The sequence below is a fragment of the Sus scrofa genome, chromosome 6, assembly GCF_054392235.1.
Source record: "Sus scrofa isolate SSC_HxYL_T2T_F1_AM1 chromosome 6, Sscrofa_HxYL_maternal_Yorkshire_Landrace_v2.0, whole genome shotgun sequence".
In the NCBI taxonomy this organism is placed as follows: Eukaryota; Metazoa; Chordata; class Mammalia; order Artiodactyla; family Suidae; genus Sus; species Sus scrofa.
In genome coordinates, this window is record NC_139388.1 from 104,021,846 (window position 1) to 104,043,486 (window position 21,641).

At 44.3% G+C, this 21,641-nt stretch overlaps 1 protein-coding gene across 20 annotated transcripts in view; it reads right to left on the reverse strand.

Moving 5' to 3' along the window:
- PTPRM (protein tyrosine phosphatase receptor type M) overlaps positions 1 to 21,641 on the reverse strand; it is a 749,885-nt gene that overhangs the window by 196,824 nt on the left and 531,420 nt on the right. For 2 of the 20 annotated variants that reach the window (XM_084964170.1, XM_084964167.1), the window contains one exon: positions 11,775 to 11,906. The exons of the other annotated variants lie outside the window; for them this stretch is intronic. In XM_084964170.1, the coding sequence (XP_084820296.1) occupies positions 11,775 to 11,906 (132 nt within the window). The remainder of the gene's footprint in view (positions 1 to 11,774; positions 11,907 to 21,641) is intronic. 20 annotated transcript variants of the gene reach the window in all.

Genomic DNA, 21,641 nt, shown 5'->3' on the forward strand with positions numbered 1-21,641 from the left:
CATAGAGAAGAGTTCCCACAATCTCTTGGTCATTGTCTCGCTTTGGGCTGAGGATGCAATAAGAGAGTCAGCCTACTTAGCAGGAATGCTTGGATATTTTAAAGAGGACTGGACTGGCGAGACACTGCCTGCACTGGTGTGGTGCTGGGCAGGGCCAGTATATCCTTGCCTTGACCTCTCAGAAACAACGTGTCTGCCCCCAAGCTAGTCTCTCCAGGATTCGAGGCTATTTTCTGCATTTATCCTTCAACTCTGAGCTCTCTGAATGAATAAAACAAAAACTAATATACAGCAATCTTTAGAAAGGCAGTTTCTGAACACTACTCCTATCTTACTCACCCAATGGCTTTTAACTGGAAGCAGTGTAATTTTTTTTAATGTTATACTTTTTTTTTTTTTTTTTGGCTTTTTAGGGCCACACCCAAGGCATATGGAAGTTCCCAGGCTAGGGGTTGAATCGGAGCTACCGTTGCTGGTGTACACCACAGCTATAGCAACTCAGGATCTGAGCCACATCTGCTACCCACACCACAGCTCATGGCAATGCTGGATCCTTAACCCACTAAGCAAGGTCAGGGATTGAACCTGCATTCTCATGGATACTAGTCAGGTTTGTTAACCTCTGAGCCACCACGGTAACTCAAATGTTACAAATTTTTAAAGGATACATGTTTGTACACCATCCATGGAGATTCTGGGTAGGCTGGCGGGGGTGGGGGTGGAATCTAAATTTCTGTACCTAGGAGTTCCCTTCGTGGCTCAGCGGTCAACGAACCCGACTAGGATCCATGAGGACGCAGGTTCGATCCCTGGCCTCACTCAGTGGGTTAAGGATCTGGCGTTGCCCTGAGCTATGGTGTGGGTCGCAGACATGGCTTGGATCCTGCATTGCTGTGGCTGTGGTGTAGGCTGGCAGCTGTAGCGCCGATTCAACCCCTAGCCTGGGAACTTCCATATGCCTTGGGTGTGGCCCTAAAAAGCAAAATAAATAAATAGATAAACAAATTTCTGTCCTTAGGGGGAAAAATATCTCTCTGGATGCTTCCAACCCACATGCCTTCATTTTATGCAAATTAAATTTTGTCCCTTAAACTAGTTATAATGAAACTAAGAAAATTTCACAGAAAGACCATCAGCGTAAATGGCCTTTACCGTTAAGTCGTTTGCTGCTCAAGTTAAACACATAAAGAGTTACCAGGTCATAGTCTTTCAAAGACTGATTGTAAACAATACAGGCAAACCAGGAGGCCTTGAGACTAGTCTTAAGGACAGATGTTTCCTTGATGGTAATTACAGAGACACACTGCCCGCTGCACACAGAAGCCTTCGGCATTCGTTTCATTATAGAACCGCATTATTCACCTAGATACTTCCTACAGAGTTTGCTTCAAAATTATCAGTTGGTTCAGTGTGAGAATATGCAGAAAAACGTTGGCTGCTGCTGCAGTGACGGTCTGTAAGGGCTCCAGCTGTGCACAGCCCTTGTACAAAGCACAGGAGGAACCTTCTATCTGACTACACGTGATTCAAATTTTACCCACGGCCGTGGCTAGCTTTATGCAGAGCTGTGTGCCTTCCGGGCTTTTGTGGCTTTGTTTTACCTTTGAAAAAGGAGACATTCTGTTGAACATTTTCTTTCCACCTCTCTATCAATATCTGAGAAATAATTAAGGTCAGCAAAATTCATTTTTTTTTGGATTTGGGAAGCTACACTTTCTGACATAGTTTCTTCTGTTTATGAAATGAAATAGATGTTTAGCTCATGGAATGAAAAGCTTTGTATGCTTTTACCAATGGCTGGAAAGAAACAGGAAACATATGATATTGAGTCTAAGCATCTGAAATCACCACTTGCATACGCATCTCCAAGAGGCATACAGAATGAAGCTCGATAGTTCAACACACACCATGGGCTGCTCGTCAAGGGTAAAGTGGCTCATAGGGGGTGGGATGGTGACAGCTGAGCTGAAGTCCACACGCTCCCCAGATGGGTGTGGGCCCCACACCTGGGTCCCCTTCACTGCTGTGCTCTGGCCTCACCTCCTGCAGGTGGGCCCTGCCCTAACGCCCAGGATCCACGTCCTGTTCCTTCACCTCCTGAAGCTGTCCCTCTCCTCCTTGCCACCTGGCCTAATTTCCAACTTTGCTTGGTACTTCTTCTGCACAGGACTCTGGACGCCAGGTCAGCCCCACTTCACCCTGTTTCCCACGCTCGCCAGAGAAAAAACACAAATCTGATTATGTCACACTCTTCCTTAAACACAGCAGTGGTTTCTACTTCTTTTGATGAGGTTAAGACTCTTCCTCTGACCTAGAAGGCGCCCTGAGGTCTGGCTCCATCTGCACTCCCAGCCTCCTCGCCCACCAGGCGACCACATCTGTCTCATTCCTCTCAGAACGTATGGCCTCCACGGTGCCCTTGACGCAGGCCTCCTATGCCCGATAACGGGGCCCTGGGGAGTCCCTGAGGGAGTCGCAAGGGCAGAGACGGGTCCCAGAAAACTTTATTAAAAGCAAATGCAATAGTCCTATCTTAGGACAAGTGACATAGGGTCCCTGCTGCTCTCCTTAGGGAACCACAGCCTGACATTTCCCTCCCTCTTTTTCTGTCTCACGAGTCTATCATGGATGACATCAGGGACTCTGCTGAGAAAGCCACTGTGTCACATCTTTAGAAAACATGTTAAAAGTTAGGGTTAGAACCATAGCAGAATTTAGTCATATCTGAAGAAAGTGTTGAGGGGTTTTCGCTTTAAGTCAAGAAGAAAAGCTACTTACTTTTAGAACGCGTTTAACACTGTGAAAACCATTGAGAAGGTACAGTTTATTTTGTTTAGGTTTCAGAAATAAACCTGGTGACTCGCAGTTAGAGCAGAGTTTATGCTGGTACGTGGAGCTTTCTCCAAATGTGTTCAGATGTCTCTGGGGGTGGCTCAAACACTGATAAAAGCGAACTTTTGTAAAGAAATACAAACCTATCTAATCATTGGGACTGTGTGGCCACAAGGTTAATCTCCTGTTAGAGTGGAGTGTTTGGAAAATACTGACAGATATCAAATTGTTAGATATGATTCCAGGCAGGGTGAGATGACCATGAAAAATCAGCTGGAGGACCACACGGACAGTGTCGATCTGCACACGATGGCACACACACACGTATACACCTGTGCACACACCCGGCGACGTGTGAAGACACGGTCATCAGAACGATCACAGAACTGGGGGCAGGGGAAGCTATTACATGATTTTCCTTTTCTCTTGGCACTTTTCTACCAGAATTATTTTATAGTAAGCACGGATTAGCTTCCCAAAGACAGAGAAGCTGTCAAAGGTATGATTTAATCAGTTATTTTACAGCTATAGCATGTAATTGTGAGTAGCGTGTAATAGTCATTTCCAAATGGGAGCCCTTGTGGTGCTTTTGTAAAAACAGAGTGCTCTGGTTCTCGTCTCTGGGGCAACATAGGGTGGGGCTGGATATCTGTGTATCTAAAAAGTCCCTTAGTTGATTCTCATTTGGAAGCAAGCTTCACAAAGGGAAGTTCAAGAGAAAAGGTACTGTGAATGGTACGGCATTCGTAACAGCTCACTTTAAGATATTTAAGACGCACTGCAGTTGAGATAAAACAATATCTTAGAGCCTTGGAGGCAAGATGTCTTTAAAATAATTGAGATAAATGAGGTTCGCTAATATGCTCAACAACTATAAATACAGTCCCACTCCTTTACAGTGAACCATCTCAGGAATTTCCTTTCATGATGCCATCATGGCACAGGAAAAACAATTCCAAGTAAGAACTGCCAAGATCAGAAGTGGCTCAGAGGTGACCCAGAGACCCAGTATAAGCAAAACCCTGACAAATGCTAGTCATCTCCATCCTAAAATTGGACTGAAACATTTAGAAGGACAAACTCCCTTGGATGTTTGTTTCTTCTTTGTTGAGAGGTAGTAAAAGGCTGACCTGCCCTGGGGATGCCCAACAGCTGAGAACTACCTTTGCCGTCTGGTGGTGCTGATGGAAGGAACTGGCGGGAGGCTGGTACCCTGAGGAGTACCTGGTGCAGGTTCACTTGCCCCCAGAGGTTCCCCGTTTGTCTGAATCAGTGGAGGGTCAGAAGGAGCCACGGGAGAGATTTCATACGACAATTTTACCTTCTAAGATGTGCAAGCAGGAGAAAGTACAGGAACCCGGGTGGAACTACAGCTGCCCGAGGCCATTGCCTCTCCCGCATGTGGGTGGTTGCCTCTCCACTTAACCCGTCTCCCTTCACCCCCTTGTCCAGTCTTTGGTGTCCTTGGGAAGGAGAAGTGCTGTGCTGGCAGCTCCCGTCCTCTGCAAGGCCCCCCATCATCCACTGAGGCACAGCTCCTGCATCTTGTCTGCAAGGGTTCCGGCTCCCTGTGATTGGCTCAGGTGGGATCTGCTCGGCCCTCCCCTGCAGCCCTGTCCTTACTTTGCCTCCTCCTCCGCATCCCTTCCCAGCTCTGCAGGTGCTCTGACTCATCTGTGCCTCTAGCAACTGCCTGTCTCCTCTGGGCTACTCTTAGTAGGCAGTGGTCCGTTAGCCAACATTAACTAAAACAAAGACGAGTGGGTCCACTTGAAGACAAAGCATTAACTCTCCTTGGTGACCGCTTGCAGAGAAGATGTCTGAGGTAATTTTCACATCTCCAGAGAGATCGAGATTTCTGTTTATTTTGGCCACTGGAACAGTGTCTGGAACAGTATATGGCACGTAACTGGTTCTCAAAATTTGTTGAATGAATAATTACACAAATAAGGAGGCATGAAAGACTTGGTAAAGAATTACCAAAGAAACTATTCTACTGGGTGGCTGAGGGGCTGGGAGTATACACCATGAATCTAAGAAAAGCTTCCCAAATTTCTAAAAAGGTGAAAAAAAGAACCCTTAGAAGTCATTTTGCTTGTGCCAAAGGCCATCAGTATTTGAATGAGTCCTAAGGAACCACATCCGCTCAGAAAGGCAAGAGAAAATGAAGTTGATTGAAAAGACATAAAAAGCAGTAAAAAAATATTCAACAAATTATGGCATGTACAAAGGACAGAAAAAAAGGGCAAAAAGAAAAGATGGGAAAGAAACAGATTTTTTTTCTGTCCCATCTGATCCAAGAGCAATTAGAAATGGAACTAGCAACAAGGCTTTGGAACCACAGTGAAGGACATTATTAATCAATTCTCCATGGATCTGGAGTCCTGAGAGTTGATGGCAGCCTTGGTGCACTGCTAGAGTTGACTTCTCTTACAGAGGTTCCAGGCCTTGATCTTTTTTTTCCCTGACTGGCCTTTGGTGTTTTGCTCATCAGAGCAAAATCCTTCTTGAGTAACAACTGGGTATGTCTGGAGCTGATCTTTGTGACCTTTCTCTTAGCCCATCACGTGATGGTCATCCAGATGCTTAAAAGACATCACAAATGAGCATCCTGTTGGTGGTGATGGATACTGTGGTTTCCTTTATTCCTTTAAAGGACAAGCTCTTTGGGGTTAAGCTGAATAATCGACAGCAATGTTCTATAATGGGAGCGCTAAATCCCAGATTTTTTTCTTTCACAGAATCAAAGTTGGCATAAAGAAAGCCACGTTGTCTGTATTGATAATTGCATGAATAATTACAGGAATTACAAAAGTGGAAGGGACTTCAGGAGTCACCAGACCCAACACCCTGCCTCTAGGCACGTCATTCTGAAATCTGTGAAGATAGATGGTTAGCTGGCCTATTTTTAGAGATTGCAATGCACAGAGATTACACAGGCTCCCTTGTTAGCTTGTTTCCAAAAAGAACTTCTAGATTATGTGTGACTGTGCTCTTTCTATTTTACTGCCATACAACCACCGATTCATTAATAGCTCAAAATATTGGATGGATTTGCCCTCAGGAAATTATTCACAATATAAGCTCATAAATTTTTAAATTTCCCAATTTGACCCTGGATGGACTAAATCTTTAATTTTTAATACTTTGTGAATATTGCTTCTCTTAATTAACATGCAAAGCCTTTACTCTTAAAAATACTGCTTTCCCCTGTTTTAGTCCTAGGAACGCACGCTGGTGCTTTAGCCTTCAGCTTCACAGATATGAGAAACAAGAAAACATGTCACGAGGAGGGACGGATGCCTCACAAATAAATCTGCTTTCCGTTTCCAGCGAGAAAATCTAATTCTCTGTCTGCAAAACAATCCTGATGCTAAACAATGGAAGTTTTCCAAACAGAAATCTTTGCAATTTTAACTCGAAACTATGTGCGACCAACAAAATTATCTCGAAGAAACCTATCTGACCCCGGGGCTCAGCCAGCCACCTTGCTCAAGGCAACCTTCTTCCTAGACACTGGGTATAAGCCGTCACGGGTCACTGGTTTTAAACATTTGGGCTAAGGTATCAATAGGTGAAGACCTTAAGACAAGAATATTATATCCCGTGTGATTAAACTCTCAGTTGCGAACGCTGAAAGTTGGTAGCGGAGTGGGTATTTATAGATTGCTAGTGAGATTACACTGTAAGCTTGGCACATTGGAAACCAGCACCTTCCATAAACAAACCCCAAATAAAAGGCAAGTAGGGATACATTAAAGCTTTTGGAACAGAGGGATTTTTGCAGTCTTTAAATTTCAAATGTATGGCTTTTATCTCTAATTTCTTCATAGGGATAGTATTTATTAACTCCCAAGGTAAAAGTCCTTCCTGAGCACAAAACATCATGTCCTCATTTTAGACTTCTGCAGTTCAATGAAAAGCTGAATAATAATATGGTGGATTAATTTTTTCTTCAATTTTTTTTTTTTTTTTTTTTTAGGGCTGCACCTGCGGCATATGGAAATTCCCGGGCTGCAGCTGCTGGTCTACACCACAGCCACAGCAACACTGGATCTGAGCTGCATCTTCGACCTATACAACATAGCTCAGGGCAATGCTGGATCCTTAACCCACCTGAGCGAGGCCAGGGATCAAACCTGCATCTTCATGGATACTAGTCTGGTTTGTTACCATAGAGCCACAAGGGGAACTCCACTTTGTTCTTTTAAATTTTTTTCTTGATGGTGGTATAACAACCATAATTAGCCTCAAATCCTTTTGCCCCATTTGCATATGCTGAATTTTCCTTAATTACTCTGCCATCTAATTAGGAAGCGCAGTCTGGAGAAGAACTCACACAAGTCAGCTGGGAGAGCAGGAGACCGGCTTACTCCATCTCATGGATTTACTGCTTGGAAATCTGATAGGAAACCAGTTGGAACAGACTCTATTTGCAGGGGCATTAACATGTAAACAGTGTCAGAGGGAAGATGCATGGCACTGGCAGTCCCTGCTAATGGAAAGTGATATTGAGTTTACTAATTCAGATAAGGGCACACAGATTACCTTTTCTCCAAAGCACAGGGACTGTCAGAGAAACAAATGCATGGTCCATGTTGCAATTAATTTGATTCTTGTTCTTTTAAGGTTCTTCTTGTAGATTTAATTAAAGCTTTCACACACTGGGCACATTCAGGACGTATGTGAGTTTAATGGCTTCTTTTGAATGAAAGCACCCGTGGAAGTTATGATTCAAGCAGTAACAGGCCATCCTCAGACAAAGATATTTTTAATAAGAGCTTCTCTTTCTTACTCAGGCGGCAATTCATTTTTTTATTTCAATACGAGACAGCAAATTGCACTTTCTCTGTAGGTCTTCTTCCCCTCTTTTAAATGCTTTCCTGGGCTAAATACTTTCCCACACCCCATCAGCATTATACTTCTTACCATTAGGTTGATAACTTCTTCCATCAAATTAATGTAGTACTGACTCTTACGCTGTGAGACTCCCCAACCCATCTGTCTTTGCTTTGGTCTTTAAGTTTACTTCCCGAGGCTCACTTACTTTGCTTCCTTTTGTAAATGGACCAATATCCTTTGCTGGAAAGCAGCACGCTTCCGACCTGACCTGTTTCTATACTTCAGCATAGGTACTGACATGACGCGAGCAAGTGAGGTGCTCTCTTAGAGGAAATGTTATGAAATACAATGAAAGCAATGATTATTAATAATGATAGTACTTAGCCCAACAACACACACTGCCACCTAGTTTACATTTCTTATGTGTGAACATTTCAACATGACTGCCATCTCTTCTTGAAGTTTTCCTGAGTCCTCCAGCGGAAAGCAAGTTTTCCCTCCGAACTGGCTGAGCCAGACATTCTTTGGGGTTTTACCATTTTCAGCCCAAATGCTCTCTTTACGTACATGGCTTATTTCCTACTAGACTCTAATGCTCTTGAGGTCTTTAGGATAGTCTGACACATGTTGTCCCCATGACACCTGGCTTAGTCCTTGAATAAGGGGGTGCTTAGGTATCCACTGAATGAATCCATGTGTCTCTACTTCTGTGAACCCCTGAACTGAGCACAATGCTTCATTAAGAAGGATGAAACCTTAGATATACCATCAATGAAGACAAAAGTACGTGTTTATGTGTATACATACATACCTATGTACATACAGCTTTATTTTATGCACATCACACTCAAATTAATTATGGTGCCAGGTGAGTCCATCTGGAACTGTCTGGGACCAGCTGCTGTCATACTAGAAGGTGTCTGCTATAGAATGGTCCCGCGGTACCAGCAGAATTAGGACCGTACAATCAGGTTCCCTTGAATGTTCCTCTGCTTTGGGAGGCTCTCCTGGGGTGGAGCATCTAGTTCTCACAGCAACCTTCTCCACTGTGAGCCTGCTTCACATTCGCAAGGAATGTCAGTAGCTGGCCCAACCATCTAAGGCAGTGGCTTTAAACATCAGAACGCAGCACTGTATCACTACGTGCTATGCACATTCCTCCCTCCCCGCACTGTGCCTGGGGATATGGCCCGGAGGTGTAGGCTATCACAAGCCCCCAAGTGATTCCAAGGCAGAGGGTGCTTGGGCTAAACAGGGCGGGACACAGTCCTGTGTCTGGGAACCTCTCTGACCTGCCCAATACTGAGCCGCCCTGTGTGCTGAAGACCTGGCTACACCTGGCTACGCGTAGCAGCAAGCCCCCAAGATGGGCTGTGTGATCCCCATCCTCCAGTGCCGTGGGGAGTGGGTAATCCACAAAGAGAGAAAGGGTCAAACCTCAAAATATTATGAAAGAATTGTCAGGTTTATCTGCACCCCTTGCCATCTTTTATCCATCACATACATCTGAGTGACATGAGGGCAAATGTCTGAAGATGTATTGGTCAATCCTTTGTTTGTTAATTCCTGTTTCCCCCTCTTTTTTATTACTCAATGAGTTTATTACATTTACAATGTACAAGGATCATCACAATCCAGTTTGATAGGATTTCCATCCCACACCCCCAGTGCATCCCCCACCCTCCATCCCCTAACTGTCTCCTTTGGAAACCATAAGTTTTTCAAAGTCTGTGAGTCAGTATCTGTTCTGCCAGGAAGTTCATTATTCCTGTTTCCCCTTTAAGCCAATAAGAATGATGTGTGTGTGCTTAGGGCCACAGTAAATCCTTATTACTCTAAAGGGAGTGGCTGAGGGCAAGATCAGGGGCATGAGAGAATACAACCCATCCATGTCAAACTTCATTTGTAGCCATCACAAATAGGGAATGTAATAGGACACAGGTTGCCTGTACATTTAAGGCTACGGATCTGCTGGACTAGAGTGTCATAGAAATGGACAAAGCAAAGGAATGGACTGGACTGGAGTGCTTGTGGAGGCTAACTGAGTTTTAGTTTATCCACTTTAATTTTTTGTTGGAGAGATCAGAGCTAGTCCTACTAGAATTAGACACCAGTAGTGCTAAGGAACCTTGAATGTTATCTGGAAGTTCTTAAACTGACCAAATGAGAGAGGCCAAGCAAGAGAGCTCAGGACTTGTCAAAGGTCACAGACCACTTTGTGGTCCTGCTGGAGTCATGATCCAGGACCCCTGGATAGGGTCCAATAAATAGCCAGTCTTCCAAACCAGGATGCACTTAATCTTTTTCAGGAGTTCCTTGATTTTTTTTTTTCATTTTATTAGGATTCCCTTGAATGATCTACAAGAAGTAGCTATTATATTATACTAGCAAATGGGTACAAATACATATGTACAGAGCCCTCACCATGGTTTTTATGGGGAGCTTCACGAGGGGAGGTATCTCCTTTTCTTTGGCTTTGCACCTCTTTTCTAGAATCGGCTGCTAAGCACTGGCCCAGGACCAGATGGAATTGCTTAAGCAAGGTTTCCAACTATGCTGTATGCTTTGATCCCAAAGTATTTAGAGAATGCTGGTGACTTTCAGTTTCTCAGTAAAGGCTAATCCAGGTGACATAGGACATTTAGTTATCTAGACAGTCTCCCGATGGACATGAACCCTTGTGGGCCTGATTTTCGGTCTTTAAACCTGAAATTTTTGCTCTAATTGGTAAGTATGTGTTCATGTTTAACCTAGACCTAAGCCAGACCTTTCTCACTGCCATGTGGCCCTCTGCAGAGCACTCTTAGGCACTGGTTAGCACGGGGCCTGCGGAATCACGAAGGCTCTTTAAACTAAGACAACAAGAGATACACTTAAAATGCCAATGTTTAAAATCTTAAGTAAAATAAACAGGATGATGTTCAAAAAGTGTTTTAAGTTGGAATGAGTGCTTATAGTGAAGAGGAAATATCTGACAATACCGCCCTGTCCTAAAGAGAAAAATCAAAGTTGGAACTCGTGAGTTGAATATATATATATATATATATATATATATATTTTTTTTTTTTTTTTTTTTTTTTTGAGAAATGACCTCTTGTCCATGGTCAGAAAAAGGGAATAGTTCTTTTTTTTTGGGGAGGGGGGAGTTTCATTGTCAAGATTCTCAAAATGATGTGTAAAAATTTCATTCTGAAGAGACTGTTTTTAAGTGAAGTTAGACAGTGAGAGACAAACATCATATGATATCACTTATATGTGGAATATAAAAAAGGATTCAAATGAACTTATTTGCAGAACAGAGAGACTCAGAGACTGAAAAAATTATGGTTACCAAAGGGGACAGGTGGGGTGGGGAGGGATGGAGGGGGGTTTGGATTGGCACATGCACACTGTGGTATATGGAATGACTGGCCAACGGGGACCTGCTGTGTAGCACAGGGAACTCTGCCCAATATTCTGTTATGATCTATATGAGAAAAGAAATGGAGGTGTGCATATGTATAACTGAATCATTTTGTTGTACAGTAGAAATGACCACAACCTTATAAATCAACTATACTTCAATAAAACTTTAAAAAAAAAACACTCAAAAAAGAAAGATTGTTTTCTTTGCAAAAATCTTCCAGCTCAATCTTGACACTAATTATCTGACAATATTATTGAAAGTGGGGATAGGGCACAAGCATGGCGGAATTATAGGGCCCTGCGGATGAACACGCAGATAACGATAACGACACAGGAAAACCTCAGCTCCTGTTGCCCAGCTCCAGATTTGGACCATTTTTTTTCCCCCTGGGCAATCAAAAGGGCCTCAGGCTAGACCCAGCCTCCCATTCTAAAGAAGCACAAGGACAGATGCAAACGCAGGGAGCGACACCGAGCCTGCCATGTTTTCTCTGGGCCATGACCCTTTCACTAAGGCTCAACCTGCTTACCTGTCACTGAGGTCTGAGCTGTTTACAAGGCAACATTTCCTCATTTCTCATAGTCCCGCATCCCTGGCAGACCAGTGGCATCTGGTTCAATATTTCATTAAATCCTTCTGAAAACTAACAGTTCAATCTATTAGAAAACTAGGGTCCTGAAGCAACATAAATTACCTTGCAGGCTGAGGTGAAAGCCGCCGTGCGGCCCATTTGCCACAGAGATGTTTATAGCTGCAGACTTTCTGCACATTCTGGATGCAAGAAGCAGAACCTTTATAAGCCTCCCTCGGATGGCTAATACTGGAGCTTAAAAAAAAAAAAGGTTTTGAGCAAGAAAAGTTTACTTAGGTTTACACTGAATGCTTTTTGTGCTTTGCATTAATTACCCAGGAATTTAACAGAGACTCTTCTCTGGGGACTATGAGGTTCCTGCCACCCCTGTAGCCTGAGGATCCCACAAGCCTCTCTGAGCCCCCAGCAAAGTGACCTAAGAACATTCAGAGGATACCCCTTCGGAAGACTCTGCTCAATAGAAAGTTTGGAGCTAATTTATTTTTGCTGTAGGGCATCTTGTAAGGTATGTTACTCAGAAGTAAATATGGATGAATGGTTTCATTCCAGACTCTTTCTGACAATTGGTGATCAGTCCACACCACCTACCTTCCTTTTCTTTCCTTTTCTTTTCTTTTTAGGGCTGCACTGTGACATAAGGAAGTCCCTGGGCTAGGGGCTGAACTGGAGCCAGAGCTGCCGGCCTACACCACAGCCATAGCAACACCAGATCCGAGTTGCATCTGTGACCTACAGCAGAGCACATGGCAATGCCAGATCCTTAACCCACTAAGCGAGGTCAGGGATTGAACCTGTATGCTCATGGATACTAGTTGGGTTCTTAACCTGCTGAGCCATAATGGAAACTCCCTCCATGCCACCTTTAAAAGTACTTGTCACTTAATGAGAAAGAGAAGCTTGGGTCTCTTCCAATGGTGATGGGGGGGGGGGGGGATGGAAAGAAAAGACTTTCTACTCCAGTTACAGTAACAATGCCTGGTGTGGTTCAGAGACGGATTCTTCAGGAATCTTCCTGTATTTCGCTCCTTTAGTGAGCATCTCTTCCTACGCCAGCCCATGAGTCTGAACTTTTATTTGTAATAATAAACAGAAGGGGAGACAAATCTTTGAGTGTTACTTTTAAAGGCCCCACAGAGTTCCCGCCGTGGCTCAGTGGTTAACGAATCCGACTAGGAACCATGAGGTTGCAGGCTCGCTCCCTGGCCTTGCTCAGTGGGTTAAAGATCCGGTGTTGCCGTGAGCTGTGGTGTAGGTCACAGACACGGCTCGGATCCAGCTTTGCTGTGGCTCTGGTGTAGGCCGGTGGCTACAGCTCTGATTCGACCCCTAGCCTGGGAACCACCATATGCCGTGGGAGCGGCCCTAGAAAAGGCAAAAAGACAAAAAAAAAAAAAAAAAAAAAAGCCCCAAAGAAACCAGCCATGGGCCTAAGACTGCCCACATATAATTTTGAGAGCTGTTTTTTTTTTTTTTTTTTTTTTTTTTTCCTTGAGTGAAGTTAATGTTAAATGTTTGTTGCGGAGAGGAAACAGTCAAATGAAGCTTTCATCACAACCAATGCTGGGCTCATGTACAGATGTACTGCTTATAGTCTGAGGGGCAAGCCTGCCATGGCTGTAATTGTGTGGCTGGTGGGGTGATCAATCACACAGGCCTGTTCCGGGCTGGGCACGCTGTCCCTGCATTTGGGGCCTGTCACAGATGAAGAGCTCTCACTTAGTGGAGCTCACCTAACTGCACTAGAAAAATACAGACATTCTCAAATTAATCGTGTGCCCCGTGCCACGTCAGGAACACGTTCCCGAAATCAGCATAGCTGACATCACTCAGCTTAGCAGTCACCAGAAAAGTTGCCGTAAAGCAATCTGTGCAGAAATTGCAAATTGGGATTTGCAGCTGTGGGTCCCTACCATGTCCCCAACACCCGCCACACCATTTAATTCATCTCGGCTGCTGCTTTTTCGCTGTAAAATGAGAGGTTAGGAAGAGCTGAACGCCAAGACTCCTTGTAGCTCTTGAAATTCTATGCATCATTTAGTTTAAACAATCTCATGCATTAAATGCATTCCAAATAGCAGGAGTGGAAAGTGAATCTTTGCATATTAAATCAGTTTCCAAAGTACTCACACTGTTGTTTCAGGAATAGCACCTACAGAAAACAAAAATGTACCTGGTGTTAAAAAAAAAAATCATATTTTATGGAATTAGCATCTATTCAGCCTATATGAATATATATGCTTTGCAGCAAAAAAAAAAAAAAAAAATCATAATCAATTCCTGTGATTCCTTAAGACTAAATAAAAGCACACACATATGCCACACTAGATTTCTGCCTTGGGTGAAATTCTTACCTATCTTACGAACTATGGAGAAGCTCATGTGGCTGCAGATGAGCCAGTTAAGGTGTTTTTTTCTTCTTTGCTGTTGAGAAGGTTGTTCCTACATCTAGATCCCCGCTCTCTGGAAAAGGTGCGTGAGGCATGCTGTATGAGAAATATTCAGAGAGCACCCTCAGCAATGGGGGCAAGGACTTTTCAATAAATCTATGCTTTTACCCTTCCTTCACCCCCTGAGAAAACAAACAAAAAGCTTTTGTCTTGTTAATCTGATAAGCAGTCTTGGCCTCAGTCAGCATGATATGTTGTTTGTAGGTGTGACTTTTGGTGCAGCCACTGCTAAGGTGTGTCTGTCACACGCGGCACTAGGACCATCCAAGTTAACTTTTCTGCAGGAAGGAAAAGAAAATAACCAACAGGGAGAGGTTAGGGAGGACAGAAGTCTTGGCTGCTGTGCTTCCGACTGTGATAGCTTGGCGGCATTTACCCTTTTCAGTCTGCGTTTCCTTCCATACTCTCCCAACGTGTCTTTAAGGAAGCCATCTCCGAGGGTGTGGATATGGTAGATATTTAATGAGTAATTTAATTCCAAAGCCAAGCAGGAACGCACGACGTTTTATTTAACTTTTCCCTCTGGGTCCGGCAGAGCTTACTTGTGAAATATTAGATAGATCTGGATCGAGGCTGTGCAAATGTTCCTGCTTATTAGCCACCTCTGGTGACAGGGGTCTGTGCTATAGCGAGGCTGGACACCAGCTGCCTCAGGGAGGGGATTCCAATGCGATGATATTTGGATTTGGTCAAGTCCTGCTCCATTCAAGTCAGTAAGAGAGGTCAAGGGCCCATAAATCAACTTTGTTTCACAAAATTCAGCACTTTTCCCCTTTGTAAATGCTTTGTGCTTGTATCTGAATCTTTTCTCTATTAGCACAAATAATGGAGTGCTGATTCCACTAATAAAGGGAACTTTAGAAAATTGTTATTTTAAGAAAAATGAATATGGGACTGACTTATTTTTCTTCTTAAAGCAGAAGAGACAGTCTGCAAATTACCAAATTTAGCAAATTTGCTAGTGAGAAGAAAAAAATTAAAACCAAGAGTACTGCAGGCACTAAATGTGGCTTACACATTATTGTTGCTAAGTTTAATTTAAAATATTTATGATGATACTTCAAAGCACATTTTGCAAGAATTACCAAAGATGTTATAAAGATCTTACCATAAGTTTCCTATTACTTAGGATTGGCCAGAAAGTGGTCTGGGGTTGCCAGGTTTAATGCGAAAACCAAACAGTATGGCATAAAATTAAGATTAGATTTGATTAAAAATGAAAATATGTCCTTGTCAAATTCATTTAAAATATGTAATAGCTCTCAGGAAATACCTTTCAGCCTGAGATTAATACTGAAAAATGATGCTGTAATAGATACAGATGCCAGTAAATATTTTTAGGCGAGCACTAGAAACAGCCTCAGTGCAGTCTAGAGCTGGGAAACAGAACAGAATACGAATAGGAAATACTTTCAACTGGGAATAAGCAAGCAAGCACCGAAAGCTGGTTTGAAAATCATTTGAGTTCCATCATCAGTGCTGGCCCAAATGGCAGGGTGTAAATCACTTTAAAGGCTTGCTATTCCATTTCCCTACATCTGTGGGGGGTAATATTTATCTCAGTATCAAATGCTACATTATATCAGCAGAGACCAAAAATTAAGAGCTGCTGTATCACATTCACATTACTCAACTTTCCACCCATCAACACCACAGTCCAAATGCTTAATTTTTATTGGCTATCGTCACCATCATCATCATCATTACCAGCATCACCACCATCGTCATCCCACCATCATCATCACCCCCACCATCATCATCCCATCATCATCCCCACCATCGTCCCCATCATCATCAATCCCCACTATCATCATCCCACCATCATCATCATCCCCACCATCATCAATCCCCACCATCATCATCCCATCATCATCACCCCCACCATCATCCCCATCGTCCCCACCATCATCAATCCCTACTATCATCATCCCACCATCCCCACCATCATCATCCCCACCATCGTCATCCCCACCATCATCAATCCCCACTATCATCATCCCACCATCCCCACCATCATCCCCACCATCATCAATCCCCACCATCATCATCCCATCATCATCACCCCTACCATCATCCCCATTGTCCCCACCATCATCATCAATCCCCACTATCATCATCCCACCATCCCCACCATCATCATCCCCACTATCATCATCCCACCATCCCCACCATCATCATCCCCACTACCATCACCCCCACCATCGTCATCAATCCCCACTATCATCATCCCACCATCATCATCACCAACACCACCATCCCCACCATCATCTCCACCATTATCTTCCCATCACCACCATCATCGTCATCGCTATTAAAGAAGCAGCAACTAATAAAAATGGAATGACTGTTTAGAAGAATCAACCTATATTCAATTGTGGATATGCCATTAGTAATTTCAATTACTCAAGGTAAAGCTTCTTTTATCTTTTTTGAGTGAGTACCCTTTCTTGGGGTTAATAAACTTGTTTGGAGGAAAGACAGGCTCTGTAAGAAGTTTCTTACAGATGACACGTCATACAAACATATGGTGTCGCGAGGTAGGCAGTTGAGCAGAATTCCATTTGGGGAGACTGTCATCTTCATGGTGACTCCAGTTACACAAAGGAGGCTGCTGTGCAGGGAAAGGGGTTTTTCAGGAAGGAGAGCATGGGGAGCAAGAAGAGGAGTTGCTTCCTGCCTGGCAGCAACCTAAGCAAATAATCTGGAGTCAGCTGAGCCTCTTGGAAGGAGCAGGGTGGAGGGGCCCTGGGTGGGAGTGCGCCCAGGGGCTCCCATTGGCTGGACCAGCTGTGATTCATTCACTCATCCCAGGATCCACAGGCAGGGACCGAGTCCAGGTGATGAGAGACAAAGGGACTGAGCCTCGGCCCTGCCCTCAAAGGGCTTTCAGTCAACCAAGAGCCACAGAATCTGCTCTGCCAGAAACAGGCAAACTGGAGACCCACTAAGGACGCAACCATAGAAGCTTCAGATGATGGGGAGGCGCCCTGCCCTGCCTGCATCTTCAGCAGCATGTACTGAATTTATTTTCTATTTGTTTTTTGTTTTTCTATCAAGCCCATAAGACTGAAACTGCACACATCCCGAGGCCTGCCTGTGGGGAGTGACATGGGTTGGATCTGAGGCGCTGGCAGCTTCTCGAATGCTAGACACATGCATATTCTTTTCTTCTTAATTGACGTTTCGTTGATTTACAATGTTGCGTTAATGTCTGCTGTACAGCAAAGCGACTCAGTTATACATATGAATACATTCTTTTTATATTCTTTTCCGTTACGATTTATCTCAGGATATTGAACACAGTTCCCTGTGCTGTGCAGTGGGCACTCTTGTTTATCCCTAGACACATTCATATTCTGTTTGTAGGTGATCTGTGGAGTCACTGTTACCAGTAAAGAAAATCAAAAATTGACAGCTGTGAGAGCCATCCGCAAGCGTGACCCACATTCCACTCTCCGATGTCTAAAAATAAGGTACAGGGGACATTGTTGTCTTCCCTTATGACTGAAACAACCAGCTCATCCCCAGGAATCTCAGCACAGGTGTTTCGGCTGCTTCCAGGCTGACGGCTGTCCTGCTGGCTTTGGGGGGTATTATGGTGACAATTCAGGAGGTGCTTTTTGGAGGCAATTTGGTTTTCCTGCTGTCACTGCTGTCAATACCAATGCAGACAGACCTCAGGCTGTGTGCTCTCAGTGTGACTGGGTGTATTTCCGTGGCCTCCCTAGCCCCCGGGAAACACATCCAATCGCATCAGGGTTCTGCTGTGAGCTGGAGAGAGTAACCCTCCCAGGGGCCAGGCCTAACAGCGCACAAGGCAGACACTCCATCACACGCCGGGTACCCAGGACCATAGGCGGCCTAGTGCTCCGAGGCTGACCACTGGTTACAAAAGTGAGGGCAGTGCTTCAAAACCTGTCTAAATGGCCTTTGTCTCCCACTGTTAAGACATTTTAAAAAAATTGTGGTAAAATATACATAACACAAACACAAAATCTACTAACAAGTTTTTTTTTTTTTTTTTTGTTTTTGTTTTTGTTTTTTTTTGGCTATTCCTGCAGCATGCAGAAGTTCCTGGGCCAGGGATCAAAGTCAGGCCACAGCAGTGACAATGCTAGATCCTTAACCCACTGAGCCACCAGGGAACGCCTCACAACCATTTTTAAGTGTACAGTTCAGTGGCATTAAGCACATTCACGCTGTGGGGCTACCATCAGCTCCATCCATATCCAGAACTTTGTCCTCTTGCCAAACTGAAACTCTGTATGCATTAAACAATAATCCCCACCCCGACCCCAGCCCCTGGCAACCACCGCTCGACTTTCTATCTCTATGAATTTGAAACTCTGCGCACCTCGTATAAATGGAATCATATAATATTTGTGATCTTGCGCCTGGCTTATTTCACTTAGCATCATGGCCTCAAGGTTCATCCACCTTGTAGCATGTGTCACAACATCCCTCTTTCTTAAGGCTGAATACTATTCCACTGTATTTATGGATGCACCAGGTTGTGCTTGTCCATTCACCTGCTGATGGACACTGTGTTGTTCCCACCTTGTGGTGACTGTGAATGAGCTGCTGTGAACATGGGTCTACAAATATCTGTTCAAGTCTCAGCTTTCAATTCTTCGGGGTATATATATATACATATATTTATGGAAGGACATTTTTGTCCACAAAAACAGCAGGGCTTCATCTCTGGGTCCCAGTCCAGTATGCTTTGCATTTCATGCATGTGGCCAGAGCAGTACGTGTCCCAGGGTGCGTTTGCCAAATCACAAAATTAACTCAGGAAGAGACACTGACTAATTGCTCTTCTTGTGGGCTCAAGTTATCATAATCAACACCATTTTAGAACTGAAGGCATCTTTAATTTGTCTTTCTATATCCTCCTTCGTTTCTCTCTTAGTTTATGGATCTGTCACGATGGCTATTTCCTTTACCTTAGCTTAACTGGCCTTATTATTTGTTCCAAGCTCCAGCTTAACTGTTGTAGGTTCTTCACACATTAACACTAAAATTAGCAGCGTCACATCTGAAAGAGAAATGATTGCTGAGTGCCCTCGGTTTAAGCTGAAAAATGCGGAGGCTAATGCACTGGTCAGGATAGTAATTAAAAGATATTTTGAGACTCCAAAATTTTTAAGTCATAGACCCCATGGTATCAAGTAATTGTCAGTGATGCCCTTTCACGCTCCGTGTTAGGAGAAGGGCCTGCACATTGGTGAAGAGGGTCACATCGTGCGTCACCAGATCTGTAATTCTGACCTTTGAAACTGTGAACTTGTTAATGAAGCCTGTTAATCATCCACATTCTTCCTAGAGTCGGTTTCTCCGTTCACATAATGATCCATCATTTTACTTTGGGACTTAGAACTTCGGTTAAATTTGGTTTCCCTTGTTGTTCTTTATATCAATGTTGATCATAAATATAAAAAGATACCCAGAATAAGAGCCATTTATTTCTGTTGCTTTCCTTTTTTGTTCAAATACTGTCAGGACACCTGTGCTCACAAGGGGTTCCCTGGAAGTTATCGCTCCTGACATGGGTATCAGCCATGGTTGGCGACAGAGCCCGGACCACTGCCACACTGACAGGTGTATCACCACGTGAGGAGGCACTGAATAAGCTAGACATGATCTTGAGTTAGGTGGGATTTCCAGCATCAGGCTGGCACTGTGACTTTCCAGGTTAAACTGCCATGGTAGAATTCACGGGGGAGTTTGGGATGAGTTAGAGGCTGTATGGACATCCAGGTGGATGGATTGTTTGAGTCGAGGCACTAGCACAGCAAGTAGGACAGAAGGAAATTAAACCGCTCTGGAAGCTCAGGCACCTGAGTAATTTCCTGCTGAGGAATGAAAGTGGGTCGTCCCTGCCCCAGAGTGAGTTTTGGGTTGCTGCCGGGTGGCTCCTAGGCTTCTGGGGGCTCCTTGGAGGGTGCTAGATGCCCGCTGAGCAGAGGAGGCTGGGCTGCAGTGTCAGGTCTGGATGCTGTGGCATGAATTCGCCAGCATTCACTGCAGCCCAAAGCAGTCAATGTTTTCTTAACTGCAGCTGATGTCAGGACCAAGTGGGGTCTGGGATTGGACACTGGGGCAGCTCAAAAACGTCAGGGTGCCAGAGGTTATTTAAACTTGGGTCCTCCTACTTAAGGACAGCGCATAAAGATGTATGTGTGCTGGGGTAAAGGATATACAGGGAAATATGCTATCTTTTTATTCTCAGATTACAGCATATACATAAACCCTTACTCCTGCTCAAACCCAGCAGACAGACATCAACAGCCACAGAGCCTGCAAAGACCCTGACCTCACACCATCTCCAGGTTTCCTGGCTCTGCGACCTGGGCTGGACTAAGCAGGAGGCACACAGCAGCGCTCAGGGCTCTGACAATCCCCCAGGAGGTCACTTTAGGAAGGAGGGCCTCACAGGAGGGGGGCTGGCTTCCCCTGAGACCCCACCCACAATGATGGGTGTGGCCTGGGGTAGCCCAGGGCTCTGCTGGGGGAGCTGTTTTGAAAGACCAAGAAGATGATTCCTAGAGAGAGAATTGAGTAAATTTAATGTTAATCTGTTGAGTAAAATTGATCTCATGGAGGTTACAGTCTGAGGCTCCTCTACACTCTGAAGTTTCCCGCCTGGCTTGGAGGGAAACACAGAAGTCATCAGCAATCCCAAGTGCAGATGGAAGGGACCTGCTCTGCGTATAAACCAGAGGCACACAATGAAACCACAGACAAGATAAATGAAGCCTAAATTATCATGTATTTCCAAGTAGGAGCCATCTCTTCACCAACTGAAGGCACCACAGAGGACGTGTAAGACATTACCTATGGCCAGATCCCTGTAGGTGAATTTCAAAATGTAGTCATTTTTCACGTCTCCTGCTTGGTTTATCTTTTTGTTTTGTTTTGCTTTGCTTTTTTTTGCCATGCCTGTGGCATGTGGAAGTTCCCATGCCAGGGATCGAACCTGAGCCACAGCAGTGACAATGCTGGAGCCTTAGCTGCAAGGCCACCGGAGAACTCCTTGGTTTATCTTAAAATAGAATTAGGAACCACCAATTGGTGTCTGAAGACTCTTTTTATCTGCCAGCAAGGCACTGAAAATGGATTGGTTGCAAATGATACAAATTTGGAATATTTAATGAAAGAAATCAAGGTTTCCTGCTTCCCTGGGGTGGGAGGGGGCAGGAATGTCTGGGACATGGAAGAAGACCCAACAGCCCCTGGACAGTCCATGTCTTCTCCAGCGACACACTTCTCCAGGCCTCTCCTTACCACCTGGACCATCTTCCCTGGCCCTGTAGGCATTCTGACTGTGACCTTTAAACTAGACCTCCTGTGACCCTGAAGACCAGAACTCTGAGTCAACCCTACCTCAACAAAGGATAAAAGAGAAACCTCGACTGCTATAACCAGCAAACTGTACAGCCAACAGACGCAATTACAATTGAGCCACTCTCTGTGAGAACCTCCTCGTGCATGTCCAAGAGTTCCCAAGGGGACAGTGCCA